Here is a 20,353-nt window from a genome sequence, read left to right on the forward strand (position 1 = left end):
CTTGTTGAATGAGCTCTTGGCACTTTTTACTTTTGCATAACATATTTGAATGCATTTAACAATCCACCTTGCTATACCAGCTTTGGATATAGCATTTCCATTTGATGGATTAGCAAAGGAGACGTTCCACATACTACATAAGTGCCCTATTAACATCTGACATATCTAAGAAACGTTCTGCAACAGTTTGTGGTTTTGGAAAGTAAACTGGCAATTCCATGGTCTGGTACAAATTAAATGGTGAAATAACCTTTGGTAAAAATGTTGGGTTAGTACGTAATACACTTTGCCTGTGAAGACTTGAAAATAAGGCTATTCAATTGTGAGAGCATGTATTTCACTGACCTTTAAGGATGTTATTGCTACTAGGAAAGCTACTTTCCATTTTAAGAAATGAATTTTACAATTCTGTAGTAGCTCAAATGGTGGTCCCATAATCTCTGTTAGGACAATGTTTAAATTCCATGCTGGTACTGGTGGTGTATTTGGTGAAATTATCCTTTTGAATCCTTCCATGAAGTCTTCAATTACAGGAATACAGAAAAGTGATTGGTGTTTCCTATTTTGTAAATATGCTGTAATAGCTGCTCAGCGTAGTCGAATCGAGGTGTACGCTAAGTGTGACTTTCGTAAATGTAACAGAAAGCATATTAGTTGCTGTTCTGTTGGCGAAGAAGGGTTATTGTGGTGTAAATAACAGTAACGTACAAAGCATTTCCATTTAGCTGCATAGCATGCTCTTGTTATAGATCTTCTTGCTTCTTTCAATGTAGTCATACATTCCTCAGGTAGACTGAGTTATCCAAATACTAAGAACACAGGAGCCAGATTACAAGATTAAGCTGTTGAGGGTTGGGATGTCTCACCCTGCTATTGCTGTGTGTTAGAAGATTTGGCAGGAGGTCGGTACGCGGCTCGGGAGAAAAAAGGGTTGTAAAACTGGTTGGCGGGCAGGCAACAGATCCCCTTAAACCCTTTCTCTGAGGGATATAGATATTGTGTTGGTTTCTTTAGTTTTTTTTTTCTAATACTACCTCTTCACAACCCATTCAATCAGGCCCTTTATTGGGGTGTGGTGGAATCATCTTACACCACACATGAAACAACTATACTTACTGCTCCATTTGTTTTCTTTTGATGTTCCACTTCCGTGAGGCACCTCTCGGGAATCCATCAAGCATGCTACGGCACCTAGAAGAAAACCGAAAGAAGACCTACCTGCATTAAGGACCGTTTTGTTTCTAATCAAAAGAACCCATTGGTGGTAGAAAGTTGAGAGACTTTGTTGTAATAAAAACCCCATTATTACACCCATACAGCCTCCTTGCTTCTGTTTCCACCCATCCCTCCGACAGGTGGTGTCAAAAGTGGGTTTGGGGGAAATGGAGGCTGTTATACACAAAATGGCGAAAGGACAAGAAAGGCTGATCAAGATCATGCAAAGGTTCCTGGAGGTAGCAGAAGCGGAACGAGAAAACCTTCACTAAACCCTCACGGAACAGGGCCAAACACAAGGAACTGTGATGGGTAAATTAGCGGAGGCCCTCGGGCAACCATGAGGTCTTACCACCACAACCTCAGTGGTAATCCAGAAGTATGTCTCAGGAGAGGACCCAGACTTTTTTCTCTCTAATTTTGAAAGAATGGCAAGGGCTGCCATGTGGCCAGAAGATAAGTGGGGACAGTATCTGGGCCCACTTTTGGCTGGAGATCTCCATTCTGCATATCAGGCAGCCAATCCCCTTGGAATTACCCCGTATCCAGATATAAAAAGGTGTATCCTGGAAGGTATGGGTATAGACAAGGAAACATACTGATTCAAAATGTGAAAAATCCGAGAGTGACCACAAGAAAACCCCAAAGCTCTCTGTTTCTGGATAAGGGATGTGGCTTAAGCCTTTAACGTCCACCAAAGATGATATCCTAGAGAAAATGTACCTAGAGCAATTCCTTACGTCCTTACATCCTCCTATAGAACGCTGGGGTCGTCAGCATGCAGATCTCACAGTAGAGATAGCCTCTGCCTTTTTTAGAGCCCAGGAATTACAAAAAGGCAGAGAAGAGATCTCACGGAAACAACCCGGAGGAACACATTCGAAAACAACCAAGACCCTTCACACTCACCGAAAGCCGGACACCATAACCCTGCCCCCTGGAACCATACCTACATCTCCCTACCTCCAAACCCCCCTGTTCCACAAAGTTTTCATTGCTGAGGTTTTTGGCATATTGCTCGTTTCTGCCCACAGAAGGAGGGACCCATGGGGGTAGGTTACACCCGAGCCCTCTATTGCTCCCCAAATGACGACGCCCTCCCCTTTCCACTGAAGGGTTATAGTTAACGAGGAACCAAGAGAAGCCTACTTGATACGAGGTGCCTACAAAGCGTTATGAGGCCCCAAGCCATTCCTGGAGGAGTTCCGCCCACAACTGGAGCTGTCAAGTTACAATGCGTTCATGATGAGAGTAAGACATACCCCATGGCAGAAATATCCATTCAGCCTCAACCCGCCACCCCACTGTCCCTTTACGTGTGGGCCTGATTCCTACATTACCTGAACCAGTAGTCCTAGGAAACTGCTACCCCCTTATACGCAACCTGCTTGATGAAACATGCAGAGAAGGAGCCGAATGGAGAGAGACGGCTCCTTTGTTTGCAAGTACAGGATCCGGACTGGATCATAGGGAAGGACTGAAAGAGCAGGAAACAGAGGAAAAGAGAAAAGAAGAGTTGGACTCCACTTGTTTCAACAAATAAGGAACCCGAGGTATGGGACCACAATAGCAGCTCTCTAAGAGGCATGGACACAGGCTACTGAACAAGAAGACCTTCACCAAGTAGGTCCCCAATTTTTTATACGAAAGGGGTTGTTGATTCAGAAGGGAGGGCAGTCCATGCCCATCCAGCTACTTGTACCCCTTCCTTTCAGAGATAAGGTTCAATTCCTAGCACACAGCCAACTTTTAGAGGGACATTTTGGAGCAGAAAATACTGAGAAGGCCATTTTAGACAGGTTTTATTGGCAGGGATATATCATCAAGTACAAAAGTACTGCAGAGAGTGCACGAATAATTGACAAACCTTTCACCAGAGTAGGGATGGATAGACTTGGTCCCTTCCTCCCCTCTCGTAGCTGATATTGCTATGTGTTAGTCCTAGTGGACTATTCTGCCTGATTCCCAGAAGCAGTGGCCCTTGGACACCCCAAAACGACTCAAGTAGCTAAAGCCATGATTAACTTTTTTTCCAGAGTAGGCTTCCTGAATGAAATCTTCACCGATCAGGGAACTCCTTTTACGTCAAATTTAATGCAGCAGGTTTGTCAACAATTTAAAATTAAACAAATGTGCACATCAGCGTAACACCCCCAAACCAATGGTTTGGTGGAACGGTACAATGCCACCCTAAAGACCACTCTAAAAAAATTGTTGGATCTAGAAGCACAGAAGTGGGAAGACATGCTTTCCTTGGCGTTGTTTGCCATTCGTTGTGGGCAACAAAAGAGTTTGGGGTATTTTGGGGAATTCTCCCTTTGAGTTACCATACGGGAGACAGCCCTGTACCCTATTGGATATGGCCAAAGAAGAATGGGAGGGAGAAAGACACCTCAAAACCCCTCTCAGATTAAGTCTCCAGTTTAAAAACCCAACTAACTCAGGTGAGGGCTATTGTAAGAGACAATATGGAACAAGCTCAAATAACTCAGAAATCCCAATATGATAAAAACAGCAAAAGAGCGAACCCTAAAGGTAGGAGACATGGCTCTAATTCTGAGACCCACCTCAGACCATAATCTATTAAGTCAGTGGCAAGGCCCATGCTAGGTTATAGAGATGGTAACCCCCGTAACTTACAAACTTGAGATGGGTCCACCTAGGAAAAACACTAAAATTTTCCCTATCAACCTACTAAAAAAAAATGTGAAGGACCCCTTCCTCTTTTGGTAGGGACCAAGACTCTGTCACTCGCAGAACAGAGTATCGATGCCGAATTACCGGAGTTCCAGAAACAAGAATTGAGGTACACCTTACACCCAGTCCAGGAAGTGTTTTCCCTAGTTCCAGGCAGAACCACACTCATCAAACACGAGATTACATACCCTACCAGGGAAGAAAGTCAGGCTGTGCCCCTATTGTATTGCCAAAGCAAGAAGGGAGGTGAAAGATAAACAAGTCCATCAATGCTGGAACTCGGGGTCACAGAACAAAAGCGAATGGAGCTCTCCGATAGTAATAGTACCCAAACCAGATGGTACTATACAGTTTTGCTCGACGTCGGCGAGGTGAACAAAATATCCCAGTTCAATGCTTACCCCCTCACTAGAGTTGAAGAAATGATAGAACGACTGGGGATGGCCCAATATCAGTCCATTAGATTTGTGTAGGGATACTGGCAGGTGCCATTGAAGGAACAAGATAGGGAGAAAACAGCTTTCTGTACCTCTAGAGGCCTGTTACAGTTTAAAGTGCTACCCTTTACATGGGGCACCAGCTACCTTTCAAAGTTCAATGAACATCATACTACAGCCTTACCAAGATTTTGCAGCAGCCTACATAGATGATATAATCATCTGTAGTCTTACTTGGAAGTAACACTTAAAACATGTGACCCGAGGTATCCAAGCCATAGGCGAGAGTGGGCTGACAATCAATCTGGCCAAAGCCACTTGGCCGCAAAATCATAAAAATACTTAGGATACCTTCCAGAGGAAGGTTGTATAAAATCCCAAGAAGAGAAAGTCACGGCAATTTCTCAAATTCCTTTTCCCAAGTTCCTGAAGGACCACAGGGTCATCTAAGGGTCTGCTGGGATACTACAGAAGCTTTATCCCCCACTTTTCACAGATAGCCGCTCCCTTAACTGACCTACTCAAAGAGAGCATGCAAACCGAAAAACACCTTTGACACCCCTCAGAACCAGAAGTGTGGGCCTTTCAATGCTTAAAACAGATAACCACTTCAAAGCCCTTCAAAGCCTGATCCCCTTAAACCCTTACTCCGAGTGATATAGAAATTGAGTTGTTTTCCTTAGTTTTTTTTTCTTTTTCTAATGACTACCTCTTCACAACCCATTCAATCAAGCCCTTCACTGTGGTGTGGTGGAAGCATCTTACACCAGACATGAAACAACTATACTTACCGCTCCTTTTGTTTTCTTTTGTTGTTCCACTTCCGTAAGACACCTCTCAGGACACCATCAAGCACGCCACGGCACCTAGAGGGAAACCGAAAGAAGAAGTGAAGGAACTTCTACATCTCCCACGACCTACCTGCATTAAGGACAGTTTTGTTTATAATCAAAGGAACCCATTGGTGGTAGAAAGTTGAGAGATGTTGTTGTAATAAAAGCCCCATTATTACATCCATATGGCAACCTCGCTTCTGTTTCTACCCATCCCTCCGACAGGGTGTTCCCTACCTTTGAAAGTACGTTTGTAGTAACTTACTGTGTATCTCCCATTTGTGCACCTGCTGGTATGTTCTGCTGAGATCTGCCATGTGTTCTCTCCTGGTATGTAATGTGCTAGGAGATGGCTCTTGTGATTGTTGGCCAATTTCCATATTTTTTGTGCCAAGTGGGACAATTGCATGAAATGGGTCCCCCTGTTTCTCTGTGTAATACATGACAGTCATATTGTCTGTGCGAAGGACTGTTTTCCGTGCTATGTTTGTGAGAAATGCTTTGAAATGGCTAGTAGTTCCAACATGTTGATTTGTAGCAACTGTTGTTGTGGCGTAGTGTCCCTAAACCACAATGTCCTTCTTATGAATGCCCCATCCCAGAAGTGATGCATCTTTTGTGATTGTTATTTGCAGTATTGGATCCTTGAAGGCTCTCCCTTCTAAAATGTTGTGAGTATTCCACCATAATAGAGCCTGATGAACGTTTTGTGAAACCAACACTAGATCTTCCATATTCCCTCCTGTTTTTGTCCAATGAGATGCTAAACACTCCTGGAAGGGTCTCATGTGTAGATGAGAGTGAGGCACTATTGCTATGCAAGATGCCATCATCCCCAAAAGTCTCCTGATTGTTTTCACTGGTAGTTGATGATGTGTCTGAAAAAGATCCTGTTGGTTCTGGAGATTGAGAACCCTTTTGGATTAGGGTAAGCTGTTCCCAAACTTGTATTGAGAATTGTCCCCAGATAAGGTTGAATTTTGGATGGTTGGAGATGTGATTTTGTCACATTGATTGAGAAACCCAATTGATGCAGTAAATGAATTGTCTTTTGGGTGTCAGCTAGACATTTGGATTTGTCCGAACTCTTAATCAGCCAATCGTCGATAGGGAAACACATGAATGTTTTCTCTTCTTAGTTTTACTGCTAGACATTTTGTGAATACCCCTGGGACAGTTGTTACTCCAAAGGGTATTACTTTGAATTGATAATGATATCCACTTACCACAAATCTTAGGAACTTTCTGTGCCTGGAAGAATTGGAATGTGGAAATAAGCGTCCTTCAGGTCTAATGCTGTCATGAAGTCACCGTTTTGATGTAGTGGTGTTATATCTTACAGTGTGACCATGTAAAAATGTTCTGACAGTATATAGAGATTTAATGTCCGCCGATCCAGAATGGGTCTTATGGTTCCATCTTTCTTTTGTATTCGAAAGTAAACGGAGTAAACTCCTTTGTTTTGATATTTGTATGGGACCCTTTTCGCACTAATGCCTTTTCCTCTTCATTGAGCAGGTGTAGATGTTGTGGATTTAAAACCCACCTTTTTGGGTGGAATATTTGGTGGTTGTTGAAGAAATTCTAGGCGATATCCTTGTTTGATAATGTGTAAGAACCATTAGTCTGATGAAATGTTTTGCCACAATCGATGGAATTCTTGTAGCCTTCCCCCGACTGGTGTTTTGTGGTCGGGGGGTGGGGGAGTATATGCAAGTCATTTTGTTGCTGGGGTGGAAGTGTTCTTGTTGGGTGTGCCTCTTCCTCTGTATCCTCCACGATAGTAATCACAACCTTGTTGATGGTATTGCTGCTGTTGACATTGATAGGACGTATTTTCTGTGGTAGAGGTATTTGCAGCTCCTCTATCTTGGTACTTCTGAAAGGGCAGTTTCGTGTTGTGGTTTGTAAGGCACCCATTGACTTGGTGGTGTCAGTGACTTTTTAAATCTTTTCGAGTTAAGCATCTACTACAGGTCCGAAAAGATCAAAAGGTAAATTTAGCCACAGTGTCAGCTCCATCTAATGCATACTGGATGGCAACATTTGAAATTATTTTCCCTTCATTAACTAGATTTTTTCGCTATTTTTAAAAACATTTCCTAAGGAAGATTTTGCATGAGCTTTTGTATCTCATCTTAGGTTGCTCTGTTGTAACGTGAGAGCAAGCCCATAGAGTTTGCAATCCTTCAATGGTTTGCATGGCCTGTAGCAACTCTTTTAAGTACTGTGTCAATTCGTTTACTCTCTTTATCTGGAGGCGGAGATTCGCCTGTGCCTTGGGCAGCAGCTCTCTTCCTAGCAGTGGTGATTACAAGTGAATCTGCAGATGGATGACTTTGAATATAAATTGGGACATTTGGTGAGGCTTTATATTTCTGTTCAATACGTGGTGTTAGGACTATTAATTTCACTGGGTCCTTAAATACCCCTTTAGCAACATTTAGAATGGATCCATTCATAGGCAAATGTTGAACAGTTCTTTCTGTGTGTGAGTGTATCAACCAGAAAATAACTTTCCTCCTCTGTTGAATGATGTGGAGCTTCTGATATTCAGCAGCTCTTTGTATTCATGCTGTGGTAGGAGGAAGTGTCATCACGGGGAATGCTTTGTGGACCCAGATGGTTCCATATCAATCAATATGAACTTTATTTTGGAATTCGTGCCTTGACAGTTTTCACATTTACAAAATCTTTAAAAGCAAACACAAGGGAGACCATCATAATGGGACGATTACCTGAGAGAATAGTGAAACGTTCATAGATTTGAATTTACGATTGTGCTTACAAGGATAAAATATGTAAAAAGTTCAAAAGGAGCATGTGTACAAAGAAGTAAAAGTGGCTGAAAATCACAATGTTAAGTTATACATGGTAAATTCTCATTTTTAACTATTTTAGCAAAGCTGGCCTTTCTATGGTATAAACAGAAGAGCTTGAATTTTGACTGTGCAACACAATGCTCCAAAACGATTTTTGTAGCCCAATTCCATAGCTTTTAAATTTGAAAGAAATTATAGCAGAGGCTCCCTACGACACAGACCGCAATATATATAAAAGAAGTCAGCCCACTTCATAAACTATCTACTTGTGCCTTTTTCCTGATGTCCTACATATGGCCAAGAAACTTGGCGACTGCACAAGCAAAAGCTGGTCTAGTGTCCAAGGCAATCCAATAGTTCTGTGTGCCCATTTGAAGGCAATTTGGTTTAATCCCTTTTAATCTATGGTGCACATGACATAAGCCAGACAAGCAAACATCACATGTGCCACGGACTCCGAGGAGGCCTTGCAGCTAGGGCAGTTGTTTGATGTCAGAGTTTTACTGTGCCATTTAGCCACTAGATTGTTCAAAGGAAGGGTGCCAAACCTAAATTGTATCTATAGTTTCCTGTTGAGGTTTTTTTTTAATTAAATTGAGATAGGGTTCTGGGGAGCTGAACTTTTTTTGAATCATAAATTATGTTGTAAATTTAACCCTGTCACTCCTACAAGCATCTATTTGTGAAACCCAGTAATACCTCTTTACTGTGTCTATTTGGAGTAGGGATGGATCGGAATTTTCCCAAGCTCCATGAAGCCCTATATCTGAAAAGAATCTCCTTATGTTGTTTATTCACCCGACTTTATTGGAGGTATCTAAACGGGTTACCTCCACAAGTGCTTTGGCATATGGCAGTAATTCCAGGGTACTCCAGATTCTGGCCCAAAATAACAGTGGCTGGAGCTTGGTTATATCAGTGATGGCACGTTGCCCCAGGTCTAACATTAGATGGTGGAGAGGAATATTTGGGACAACATCACTTGACTTCTTAGGAATTTGTGCTCTGACCTGCTGAGCTCCTCTGTCTTGTCGAAGCACCACAGCTCAGACCTATGCAGCGCAAAACTGACTGCTTTTAGGTTATAGACCTGCATGGCAGCGGCAACTGTTCTACTAGAAATGGAGTGATGTTCTTTCCCCAACGCCCCACTTATCTGCTTTTGTTTCAGTGCCCTTTTTGTTATGTGGGGTTTCCAATGCATTTTTCTCTGACAGCTTTACACCTAGATAGTTGAAGGTGCTTACTCTTTCCAGGGGAGCCCCTCCAAAAGTTGAGCTGACTCTAAAGGACTTATGGGGATTAAAAGTCATGAATTTAGTTGTTTTTTTTAAAACTCTTTTTATTAAACACGCTCAGTAAACAGAATAGTAATACTTCCCAAAGCATGCACATTGGAGTTTTGCAGCGTCAATCTTTCTAGATTCACTATGCTATGCATCATTCCGCCATCTAGTGGTTGGGTCCAGAATTGTAGTCTCTATTTTTGTTTTCATGGCCCAGGTGGACGTCGAGATACCACCTTTTGGTGCCCTTCGTGACGTCGACGTTCTTCCTCCGGAAGCTCCCAGCTTTGGTCGCCATCTTCAGATTCCTTTTTCTGCCGTTGGGTCTTACATGGGTTTGGCAGAGACATGGTGGGATTGGAACATTCTTTATTTGCCAATCTAGATGACAAATCATGAAAGGATTACCATTCTCTAGATGCTTGGGGCCACTCCCGTGTTTACCTGGCTCTCCAGCACTCCCCTGTAAGCACGCCATGGGGGCCACACCTTTTCCTATTTCTTAATACATCCCTTGCTCTTATATACTGTTTCTTCTGCTCTCTGGCACCAGTCAATGTCCCTCTCCCAGTCTGTCACTGAAGGGGGACGCGGTGCCCCCACCAATATTGCGTTTGGCGATTCCCGCTGCAAGCACAAGCCATATGGTGATATATTTGGGCTAGACCACCTCCCCCTTGATTATGAGCAGATACCATTTTCCGTCCAGCGGTAGGTCAGTACCCACTACACTGGCCATTATCGCTGTGACCCTTCGCCAAAATTGCGCTGTCCTAGGATATTCCCACAGGATATGGAGGAACGTGCCCTCATTCTGGCAACCTCGGATGCACTGCGATGATGGTACCCTGATAATTTTGTGCAACAGCATCAAGGGGTAGTAGGAGCGATGCAAAATACGGAGCTGGATCAGGCGAAAGCGCATTCGTATTGCTATCTCGCGTGGGCCTTAGAGGACCTCCTGCCACTCCTTATCATCTATGTTGCCTAGGTCGTCCGTCCAGGCCGCCCTTAAGGCTGCCAATTGGTAAGGCAGATTGCTCATTAGTTTATGGTATATTATGGAAATTGCTTTCTCAGGGATAGGGTCAATCAGAAGCCTGTCTTCCAGGGGAGAATAGTCTGGAAGGGAGGTGTCGTCCCTCAGCTGTGTCAACAGTGCATGTCTGAGTCTCAGGTAATTGAATCTCTGGGCCTCTACCAGCCCAAACTCCCGCTGGAGATCGTCAGACGAGAGTGGGGCACCCTCCCTCCATACGTCTCCCAGTCTCTCTACACGTCTCCCAGTCTCTCTACCTATGGTCTCCTACCCTGAAAACCCTTGAAGTGAGGACTCCTCTTTTAACCCAGCACTATGCCAAAGCAGTGTTCTACTGGTCAATTTGTTCTGCCACCCCAGAGCCCAACTTGCCTCCCTCCAACATGCCACTACTGTTGCTGTGTGCTGGGGCAAACTAGGGTCATTCCGTCACGCATACAGCAATGGTTTGCAGTTTCCTGCCAGCATAGCGTCTCGATCCACCCTGTATGCTGGTTCATCCCTATCTGAGTGTACCCAGTCGTTGACCACCTGCAGTTGCGATGCCCAGTAATAGAGCCTCATGTCCGGTACCGCCAAGCCGCCATCGTATACCCATCTCTGCAGTTTATGCAGGGCTATCCTGGGCATGCTGGCCTGCCATAACAATTCCCGAACCTCCTGGGCGACATTTTTAAAAACCGTCGGATACAGGGTACTTTGCAGGATGTACAGCAAGCTCGACATTGCCATCATCTTGAAGAGGGCCGCCCTGCCTGCCAGGGATCGCCAATGTTATACATCACTGTAAAGTCTCTCCAAATGGGGATTAAGATAATTTTGGAAAAACATGAGCTGATCCTGTATCACCTGAATCCCCAAGTATTTAAAACCCTTCAGAACTATAGGCGCTGTACACCGCACCAGTAATCTTGGAGGTGTTCCCGTCAGTGGAAACACCACTGACTTAGCCCAGTTTATCGTGTATCCTGAGTAGCTCCCAAATAAATCGAGAGGTGGAGCACCCTGGCAATAGAGTGGTATGGCCGCCAAGATACAGTAAGATATTGTCTGCATATAACGATATGCGCTCTTCCCAGCCCCCGGGTGCCACAATGCCCCATATCATAAGGTCTCTCCTGATCCAATTTGCCAGTGGCTCCAGCGCCAGGGCGAATAACAAGGGCGATAGGGGGCACCCTTGTCTCATGCCCCTTCACAACACCCCATTGACCTGGGCCATGGGATCTTGATAGAGAAGTTACACCCACCTACAGAATTTAGGGCCAAATCCCAGGTTCATTAACATGGCAAACATATATGGCCACTCGATGCTATCAAAGGCCATAAACGCATCTAGCGCCATCAACGCTGTTTGAGGGCCAGCGGATCCCTTGTCGTGTGCAACACCCCATAAGCCTGCACAGGTTGAGCCGAGTACTTCTATTCGGCATAAAGCCTGATTGATCCTGGTGGACCAAGTTGTTAATAATCTGTATCAGCCTATTTGGTGAAGACCTTGACCTCAACATTAAGGAGGGAAATCGGCCTGTAGGAGCTACAGCGATCAGGTGGGCTCGCCTGTTTATGTATTACCACCATCGTGGCTGTCGCTGGGTCACTGGTAGCTGGCTCTCCTCTCATCCCTCCTGCAGTATATCGCGCAGTGATGGCCCTATTCTAGAGGCTACACCCTTGAATAACACGACAGGAAGCCCATTCAGTCTTCCATAATCTCGGACTCTAAGACCTCTCTGTCCTCTGCCAATACCTCAGGTTATGAAAAATCCCTCAAAAACTCAATGCAGTCACTTTCCGATCTCGTGCTGACTGGCGAGTAAACCTCTTCATAGCATGAGGCAGACGCGCTCTGTGATATCTAAGCTGGCTGTGTGTAAAATGCCCTCCCTATCCTGAACAGATGCGAATCATGACCGCTCTTTATCGTGTTTCTCGAGCCATGCGAGCAATCTGGATGCCTTATCACTAACATCATAGAGGCGATGCTGCACCGCCAAGGCATGTGCCCGAGCCGCACCCTCCGCCGCCACTCTCAGTTCGTACTGACGCAGGGCCAGAACGTGGCACAGGTCTGAGTCGCCCCGGTCAATCACTTCCTTCTCTATCCGGAGTACTTCTTGCTCTAGAGAACGCATCTGCCTCTGCTCCTTCTTTTTTTGCCCCCCTATAAGTGCTTGCGCTTGGCCCCTAATTACTGTTTTGTAGCCCTCCCATTTTGTCCGGTAGGAATCTATCGTGCCAGCATTTTCCTGGAAGTATAGCAACCTCCCACCACCCCAACATGCAGAGGGCCTGTTGCCCAAACTGGATAATGATAATACCTGTAGTGGGCTGCGCGACAGCTTCCAGCCACATGGTATGTTATATAGCCCTGGATAAGTCATGCCCCAATCTTCTCTATGGGTGCACCTCCATGCGTATGTCTCTAGTTCAGTGTCAGCCACTTGTCCCAGCAATATTTTTTTTAAAATTTTTTTTTATTGCAGATACACAAGGAGCCAATAAATGGAGCAGTCTGAAGGTACAGTAATGCATCACAGTCAGGGTGATCACTTGTCTAAAAGAGATACACAGCCGTGTAGCCCACATCCCTGGGTTGGGCGGCGAACAGAATTTGTGCAGTATGTTTACCAGAGCTGAGCTAGCTGTAGGCCTTTCCAGGCAATTCCTGTGTCTGCTTTTGCTTTTTAGATAACACAATAACAAAAAGAACCCTCCCCCCTCCCCACACTTCCCCCCAAGTGGACAATAGAAGACATACAAGCCAGGAGCCTTCACAGTGTTCAGGTATTTAAAACTAGAGATACATTGGTCACGCACCCTCATCCCTCCCCCCTTCCTCCACTTCCCTCCCATGTATCCGAACGGTCGCGTCCCTCAGAGCAGGTGGAATACGGCTCTCTACAGATCAGCATTGTCAGTCGTGATCTTAAAGGCAGACGTATTGTGTCCCACAGTTGCTTCCCGTTTCCCCACCATTTGAAAGCCTCCTATGTCCCCCCATCCAGCCCATGGTAGTGCCTCCATTTAGACCAGACCCTACGGAATTTCTTCGGACAGCCCCTTGCCTTTTAGGTGACCCTCTCTGCCGCCATATATAGGTCTAACCCTCGTCTCCACTCCTCCAGATCCGGTGGGTCCGGCGAGCCCCAGCATTTTGCGATGTCTCGTTTGGCGACCACCAATGCAAGGACTAGGAAAGTGAGTAATGGGCGAGGCAGGTCCACCTCGTTTGTCATTCCAAGTAACACTAACTTGGGGTCTCGTGGGAGTGAAGCCTCAAGGACATCCTCCAGTTCCCCAAATATCTGGGTCCAGTATTTCTGTATTACACTACAGGACCACACTGTGTGAAAAAAGTCCCCCTCCTCTCGGAGGCACCGAAGGCAACGTGGTTCGTCTATCCTCCCCATCTTACATAGACGCACTCTGTCAAAGTATGTCCTATGAAGAAAGTTGAATTGAATGAGTCGTAATCTAGATTTGATTGCCACCTCCCGGGGATGCATCAGGACCATCTCCCAGTCTAAGTCCTCCATCTCCCCCACCTTGTCCCAGCAATATTGTTCCTGTGACTACTCCTCAGAGTATTGCTTCCTGTGGCAGGCTTCATATATGTCCCACCACCCCACCCCCAATCACGCTCCCATTCTGCAAGTCTAGTGCCCCATGTATGGTCACTTATCTGGTCTCTGCCGCTGTGTTGAGGTGTCGGAATCTTGGTTGTGGTCTCTCTGCTCTTCATTCCGCTCTTTGGAGGTGTTGTGATAGGCCCTACCTCCCTTTCACCCAGCCACTCTCCAGCTTTCCAGCCAGTCGCTTGCCTCTTCTGCCGAAGTAACGAAGACGGTCTTACCCTCCGCAGTTATTTTCAAATTGTCTAGAAATAACAATGTATTTTAAGTTCTGATCGCACAGGGCTTATTTTACTGCGTTGAAGGTTCGCCACTGGCACTGCACCCAGGGCGTGAAGTTGGGAAAAAAATGGATTGTGGCATTGTCATGTTGTAGATCCCCCTGTTGCTGTGCCATTTGCAGGATTACATCTCTATCTCTGTAGTTGAGAAGGCATGCTATTATCATGCGCGGGGGAGCTCCTGGTTTGGACTTCGGCCCTAGGGTGCAATGGGACCTCTCAATGGAGAAGAACTTAGAGAGAAGTCTTCTAGAAAGAGGTCTACCGATGGTCCCTCCATGCCTTCTGGCACCCCGACCACCCGAATGTTGTTGCGCCAGGCCCTGCCTTCTTGATCATCATTAAGCGAGCTAGGATGTCCATCTGGTCCTTGGTCAATTTCAGGACCTGGTCTTCCAGGCTCTAAGCCTTTGATTATAGCCCATCGATACCGGCTTCCGCTGTCTGACATTTTACGAAAGTCTGCTCTGAGTAGGTTGACCTCTTCCGTCACTGAATCAAGCTTCGGATCCAGGACTCCTCGGAGCTCTGTCATGGCCCAAAGTATGCCCTTCAGCGAGGGGTCTTGGGTGAGATATTCACCTTTCTGTCCCTAAGCTTCCCCGAGGCGCCCTCATCGCGGCCCATAGCGACTGTGTACTTGCCGATTTGATTGGATCGGCCCGTATCCACACCTTTTGTGCGCCCCATCCGGGCGCTCCCTGAGCCCTCTCCTGGGCAGGCGTCGTCCACATCCTCTGCCTGCCGCGGTTCCTTTAGTCTGTTGAGGGGTCTGACAATCGCGCCCACCCCTTCCTCGCTGCTGAACAGAGGGCTCCCCCGCAGCACTTTTCAGGGCATCCTGCGGCAACACCTCCCGTTCGGGGCACACCCAGACCATCCTGTGCAGTATCACCGCGGTGGGATCAATCATGCACTCCGGGGCCCACCTTAGTCTCTAGCGGGTCCAGCCCAGCCATTGATCGGGATTGTATTTGTGTTCTCTAACCATCACTTGCATGCCTCATAGGGCCCCTTAGCACCGTCCAAGGGTACTGGTACTGCAGATTCACCCCCTCAGTCTCCTGATGCACCGCTAGCAGGGTACACCATCCAGATGCCAGCCCCAAGTCTCTTAGAGGCCCAGGGTCAGCTTACCACTGCTCGTGACATCGCATCTCCAGGGCAGTGCCACTTCGCCCATTCCCAGACATGTGGCTTACACAGGCCGGCCCATGCACTCCTTGTGAGCGTGCAACGATCTGCTCTGCCGTTTCAACGTCCCAGTGGCAGAGGGAGTCAGGTAGGCGGGGTTCCTCCTGGGTAGCCGCGGTCCCGGTCACTCACCGGATTGCTGCCCCCGCCCCCCCAGGCCGCACCCAAATCCTCGGGCCATCCGCTGGGTCCGGCACTCGCACAGCCGGGTTGCAGCACTTCTCGTGCTGTGTTTTCGTCTGCGCTAGCTGGTCTCAGTGGTGGAGATTTCCGATGCCACCACTCCATACGCCATCAATCTTCCCACTTTGGGCATCCCGGACTGTCATGTTCCTCGAGCCTCAAGGTCAGGCTCCTCGCCGCTCAGGTCCGACGTAGCAGCACCATGTTGGTGGCACCCGCTCTCTCGGCTGCCTCTCGGTGTCTAAGGTTCATCTTGCCTTTGGAAACCTGAAACTCGGTCAGACGATCACCGCAAGCACCCGGTGCCCTCTCCTCAGCAAGGTGCACTTCAATCAAATGGATAATGTCGGATTTTAAGGGGCTCCCGCTATGTGGCTTGCGGAGCTCTCCTAGTTTGCGGCCATCTTAGCGGCTGCTGGCTACGCCCCCATGAATTTAGATTTTGACGTGTTTATTTCAAGGCCCCAAATATCACAGAAGAGTTGGAATCTATTTAGCAATAGTTGTAGCCCCCCGGGGTTTTAGATACCTGCAAGGTGTCCTCTGCGAACAATAGAGTCACTATCTTCCCCCCCCTAGAGAGGGAGCGTTGGGGGCTCCTGCGGTAGAAAGCTTACAACTTTCTTAATATAAAGGGAGAAGAGCATGTGTGCCAGGACGCATCCCTGGCCAACTCCCCTGCTGACAGGGATGTGCTCTGTAAGTTCCCCTGTGACCCCTACCTTACCCAGGCAAAGTTGTCATCATGGAGTCGAACAACCAAGTCAAGTCCTACAGGGGAGATTCCCATGTCTTTGAGGACTTATCTCAGCTTCTGTCTTGGGATTAAATCGAAGATAGTCTTTAAATCGATGAAAACTAAATATAGACTGCCCTGACCGATGAATACAACTTTCCAATAAAGAAGCATGAAACGGAAGACCTGATCTATTGTCCCCCTCTTTTCTTTGCTTAGCCTGCTTCATATGGTGACAGGATAGCATTTTCGTCAGATCCTGTCTGCATCCTTTGAAGAAGAGCTCGACTAAATACTTTTTGTACTGCATATATCAGGCTGATAGTCCTGTAGTTGCAGGGTTGACCTCTGTCCCCTTTTTTGAATATCTGCCCCACCTCAGCACCCTGCCACGAAGCTGGGACCAAAGTACCACTGGCTAGAGTGTTTGAAATAAATAAAATATGAGCCCAGCTGGAACTGTCGATTAAAATAGATCCCCGGGTTCTATATCATAATCTGGTAGAACCACATCATAGTTTTCCCATGGGTCAGGTGTGTCCTCAGTATCTTGTGTACCTTGGAAATCAGTGTCCTCTATTTCTTCCTCTTCTTCTCCTTGTGGAGATTGTGAACAAGTATGAGGTGAAGCTGGTACACAAACTTGTTTAGGGCTTGTGTGCCTAGTTTCCTTTATTATGTTTTGTGGAGGCTCAGAAAGTTGTCCCTCTTCTGTATTTCTTTTTGCAGCCTCCCTTCTTTTTTGATGCATGAACTGTTTAAGTCCCTAAAATACAATCCCTTGATCTTAAGTGGGTTTAGTACTTTGTGGCTTCTGTTTCTTTTGTGCTATTGTTATGCTCTTAGAAACAGTTTGTGCCTTACAACTACTGGAGTGATGGATTTTCCTCTGTAGAGGTGTCCGAGGGTCCTATCAGTACATTCCCATGCAGTGGGTAAAAACGGAACTGTGCCTGCTCCTAGTATATAGTTAGTACCGTAAGGGGATCTAAGGTTCTGAGTTGAATTAGCATTTGCTGATATGTGCTGTGTCACTACTCTAGACCATTCTGAAGTATGATATTGCATGTTCTACATTTCAGCTGGCTAGGGTGCAGTTTCTCTTGACCTTTGCTTTTAGACGTCCCCATTTCACTCTAATTTAATCTGTTTAACATCTTTCAGTACTGACATGTTCTACATTTGGTGCAGGTAGCCACCCTGAAGTTAAAGATGGCCAAAATACTAAGTCATGCACTCAGGTGAAAGTTTATCCCGGAGATGAAGGGTTGTCACTCTAATATACCAGTCTTGTAGGGGTATTTTTCACTGACTGCTATTTTGGTGCTTGAGATACACTATTGTCAGATCCTACGTTAGGGTTAAAGAAAGAGATCAACTAACATATCAGTTTTTGGAATGCAAGTAAATCAGATCTACAAAGAATGTTGGACTCCAGTAGCAGTCACTGAAGTGAAACTATATAACCCCAATGTCAACAGATTGTCTGGCCGTTGGTTGAGCTAAAATATAATATTGCAGAAAATAAGACTACAAATATTAGAATATACAAAAAGTAAAACAAAAATACATGAGTTAGGATTGGGGTGGGAAATGGGGTTACAGAGAAGTTTAGGCTTGGATTATTTTTAGAGGTTAGAGTTGGGATTAGACTAAAATATTGTGGAAGGAATTATGAAAGGTAAAGTATATAAGTTAAGTTAGGGGTAAAGATAGGGTTGGGGTAAAAGTTATGAATGGGGATAAGGGATTGGGTTAAGGTTAAGATTAGATAAACATTACTTTCTGGGTTAATTTTAAAGTAAGGAATAGTGTATGGGAATTTAATATTGTTAAGGTTGGAGTAAAGGTTAGTGTTAGGATTGAGATCAGGATATAGTTGAGGTAATTTATGAGGCTATGGTTATTGTAGGTTTAGGGTTTGGTTAGCTTTACAGTAATGGAAGTTGTAAAGAATTGCGTAAGAAGATAGTGCACTAAAGGGTGGCACATGAGGCATTACCTGGGCACCCCCCTTCTCCTCACACCCTTCAAAATGGGTTAAGAGGAAACATTTAGGATATGATTAATGAACAAGTAACAGGGTTATCTTAAGATTTAATATGTTTATGTATATGCAATTTATTAATGTAGAATGGGACTTAAATGTTTACGTCTCAATTTCTGTAATTTACATGTATATATGGCGAGTACATCTTTTTTTTTTTAACCTATTGTTTTGTATTAACATTGTCGATGCTGGAGGTAAACACATTTGACTCAAAACCTATCCCGGAGAATAAGGTTCACCCCATAGCGGTCTGGAAGAAAAAGGCTTTCTTTACTCCATCTCATCTTTACCTATTCCCTTCACATTCCTGAAAGTTAACCATATTGTATGGCAGTAACTGAGTTGAAAGGTTGTCTGACTGTGAATGACAGTTCTTGAAGTGAACCTTTATCATATCCCTTAGCATTCACATAGGAGAAAGGTTGTCACCCCATATACCAGGTGCTGGAGGTAAAATGTTGTTTCACAGGTTTATGGTCCGACAGTTGAAAGATTATTTGAATCCCAACATCTGTGACAGCCTTTATACTTGACTCCATGCAAGTTTTCGTGGTCTTCCTTTTCCAATCTTCTGTTTTCTAAGTGAGCACTCTGTATGGTCTTAAATTAGTCTTCACCAGGAATGCTTCCCCTCTGCTCTTTCTGTTGTGATTGAACGTGACTTTTTCCTTGTACAGGTGACTGCCCTGTCAGTTCTGCCAGCCAGCCCCCCATTTCTGTAAGCCGCTCCCAGGCAGTGGTTACTATAAATCACCAGCAGCAACTCAATGGCAGAGGGAGAATGCCTTTCATCCCTCCAAGGAACCCAGCGTTAATTGTGAGGAAAAAGATTGTGGACCGGGCAATTCATCTCCAAAAAAAGGTAAGATGATTGTTGGATACGACAAGTTCATGGCTACTGTCTCATTTGAGGTCTAAGATTTCGGAAGAGTTTAATAAACTGAATTTCCGCCGCCATCCAGAACCACATGCGATTCCCTGTGGCAGGATTATACTGTATAATGAACAGTAAGTGGATTGTCGAGGCTAGGAACATTCTACATCTGTAATTCCAGTAGATATTGTTACAGGTGTCTTTTAGAAGAGGAAATAATCTGGTTTGAGAATTTGGGGGCGAGGGACTAGTGTCTGTTTTTTTATACTTGACCCTGCCATGACTGATCAGACTATAGTGCCACAGTTTGAAGAGTCTTATTGATGGTCCGTGAACTCTGTACAGGAGGGTGTGTTATTATGGAGAATAAACAGTGCCCTGGACACTTGAAGAAGTCAGTTTGAAAGGTAATAATTGAGGAGATTAGGAGTCATGGAGGACTGAATTGTGGATGTGAAAGTGTTACTTTTAAGTGTGTGGTGCATCAAGGTGATAGATTTCCTAGCAAAATAGTGCAATTACTATTTCTCTAAATGTATCAAAGCCAAGGGAGGGAAAAAGTGGTGAACGTACAGGTGACTGCATGGATGAGGTGATAGGTGTGATTGACCCTGCATTCAACAGAAGTTGTACTGACGGAGGTTTGATAGATTGGATGGCGAAGGAACAAGAATGTTATTCATGGTTTCCACATTGTCACGATAAGAGGCAGGTGCAGGATTAAAATGGGAAAATGTTGACTTGGTAGAGAACGCATCATGGAACAGGTTGAACGTTGATCTTTATGTTTAGCATTCTTATTAGGACCATAGTCAGTATTGATGAAGAAGAGTGAGTGTAGGGAGGCAGATGGTGTTTTACACAGCAGGGAAACTTTGCAGAAGGCTTTGAAATTGGTAACCAAATGTAATTCTTGCAGAATTTAAATGAAAAATTAATGATTTAAAATGGTATATTTATTTTGCTTGAATATCCCAAAGAATCTTTCCAGCCTCCTGCTCAATGTCATTTAGCAGATTGCATTTTTTGTTGTTGTAAATACTTTTTATCGGGGGTTTGCAGTATATAAAG

At 45.2% G+C, this 20,353-nt stretch overlaps 1 protein-coding gene across 1 annotated transcript in view; it reads left to right on the top strand.

Annotated features, from left to right (window-relative positions):
- The window catches only part of LOC144784273 (uncharacterized), a 155,871-nt gene that overhangs the window by 104,149 nt on the left and 31,369 nt on the right, over nt 1–20,353 (top strand). The window contains exon 3 of the mRNA XM_078662943.1: nt 19,086–19,270. Coding sequence (XP_078519069.1) covers nt 19,086–19,270 — 185 coding nt within the window. The remainder of the gene's footprint in view (nt 1–19,085; nt 19,271–20,353) is intronic.

Source organism: Lissotriton helveticus, chromosome 10 (genome assembly GCF_964261635.1).
Source record: "Lissotriton helveticus chromosome 10, aLisHel1.1, whole genome shotgun sequence".
NCBI classification, from domain to species: Eukaryota; Metazoa; Chordata; class Amphibia; order Caudata; family Salamandridae; genus Lissotriton; species Lissotriton helveticus.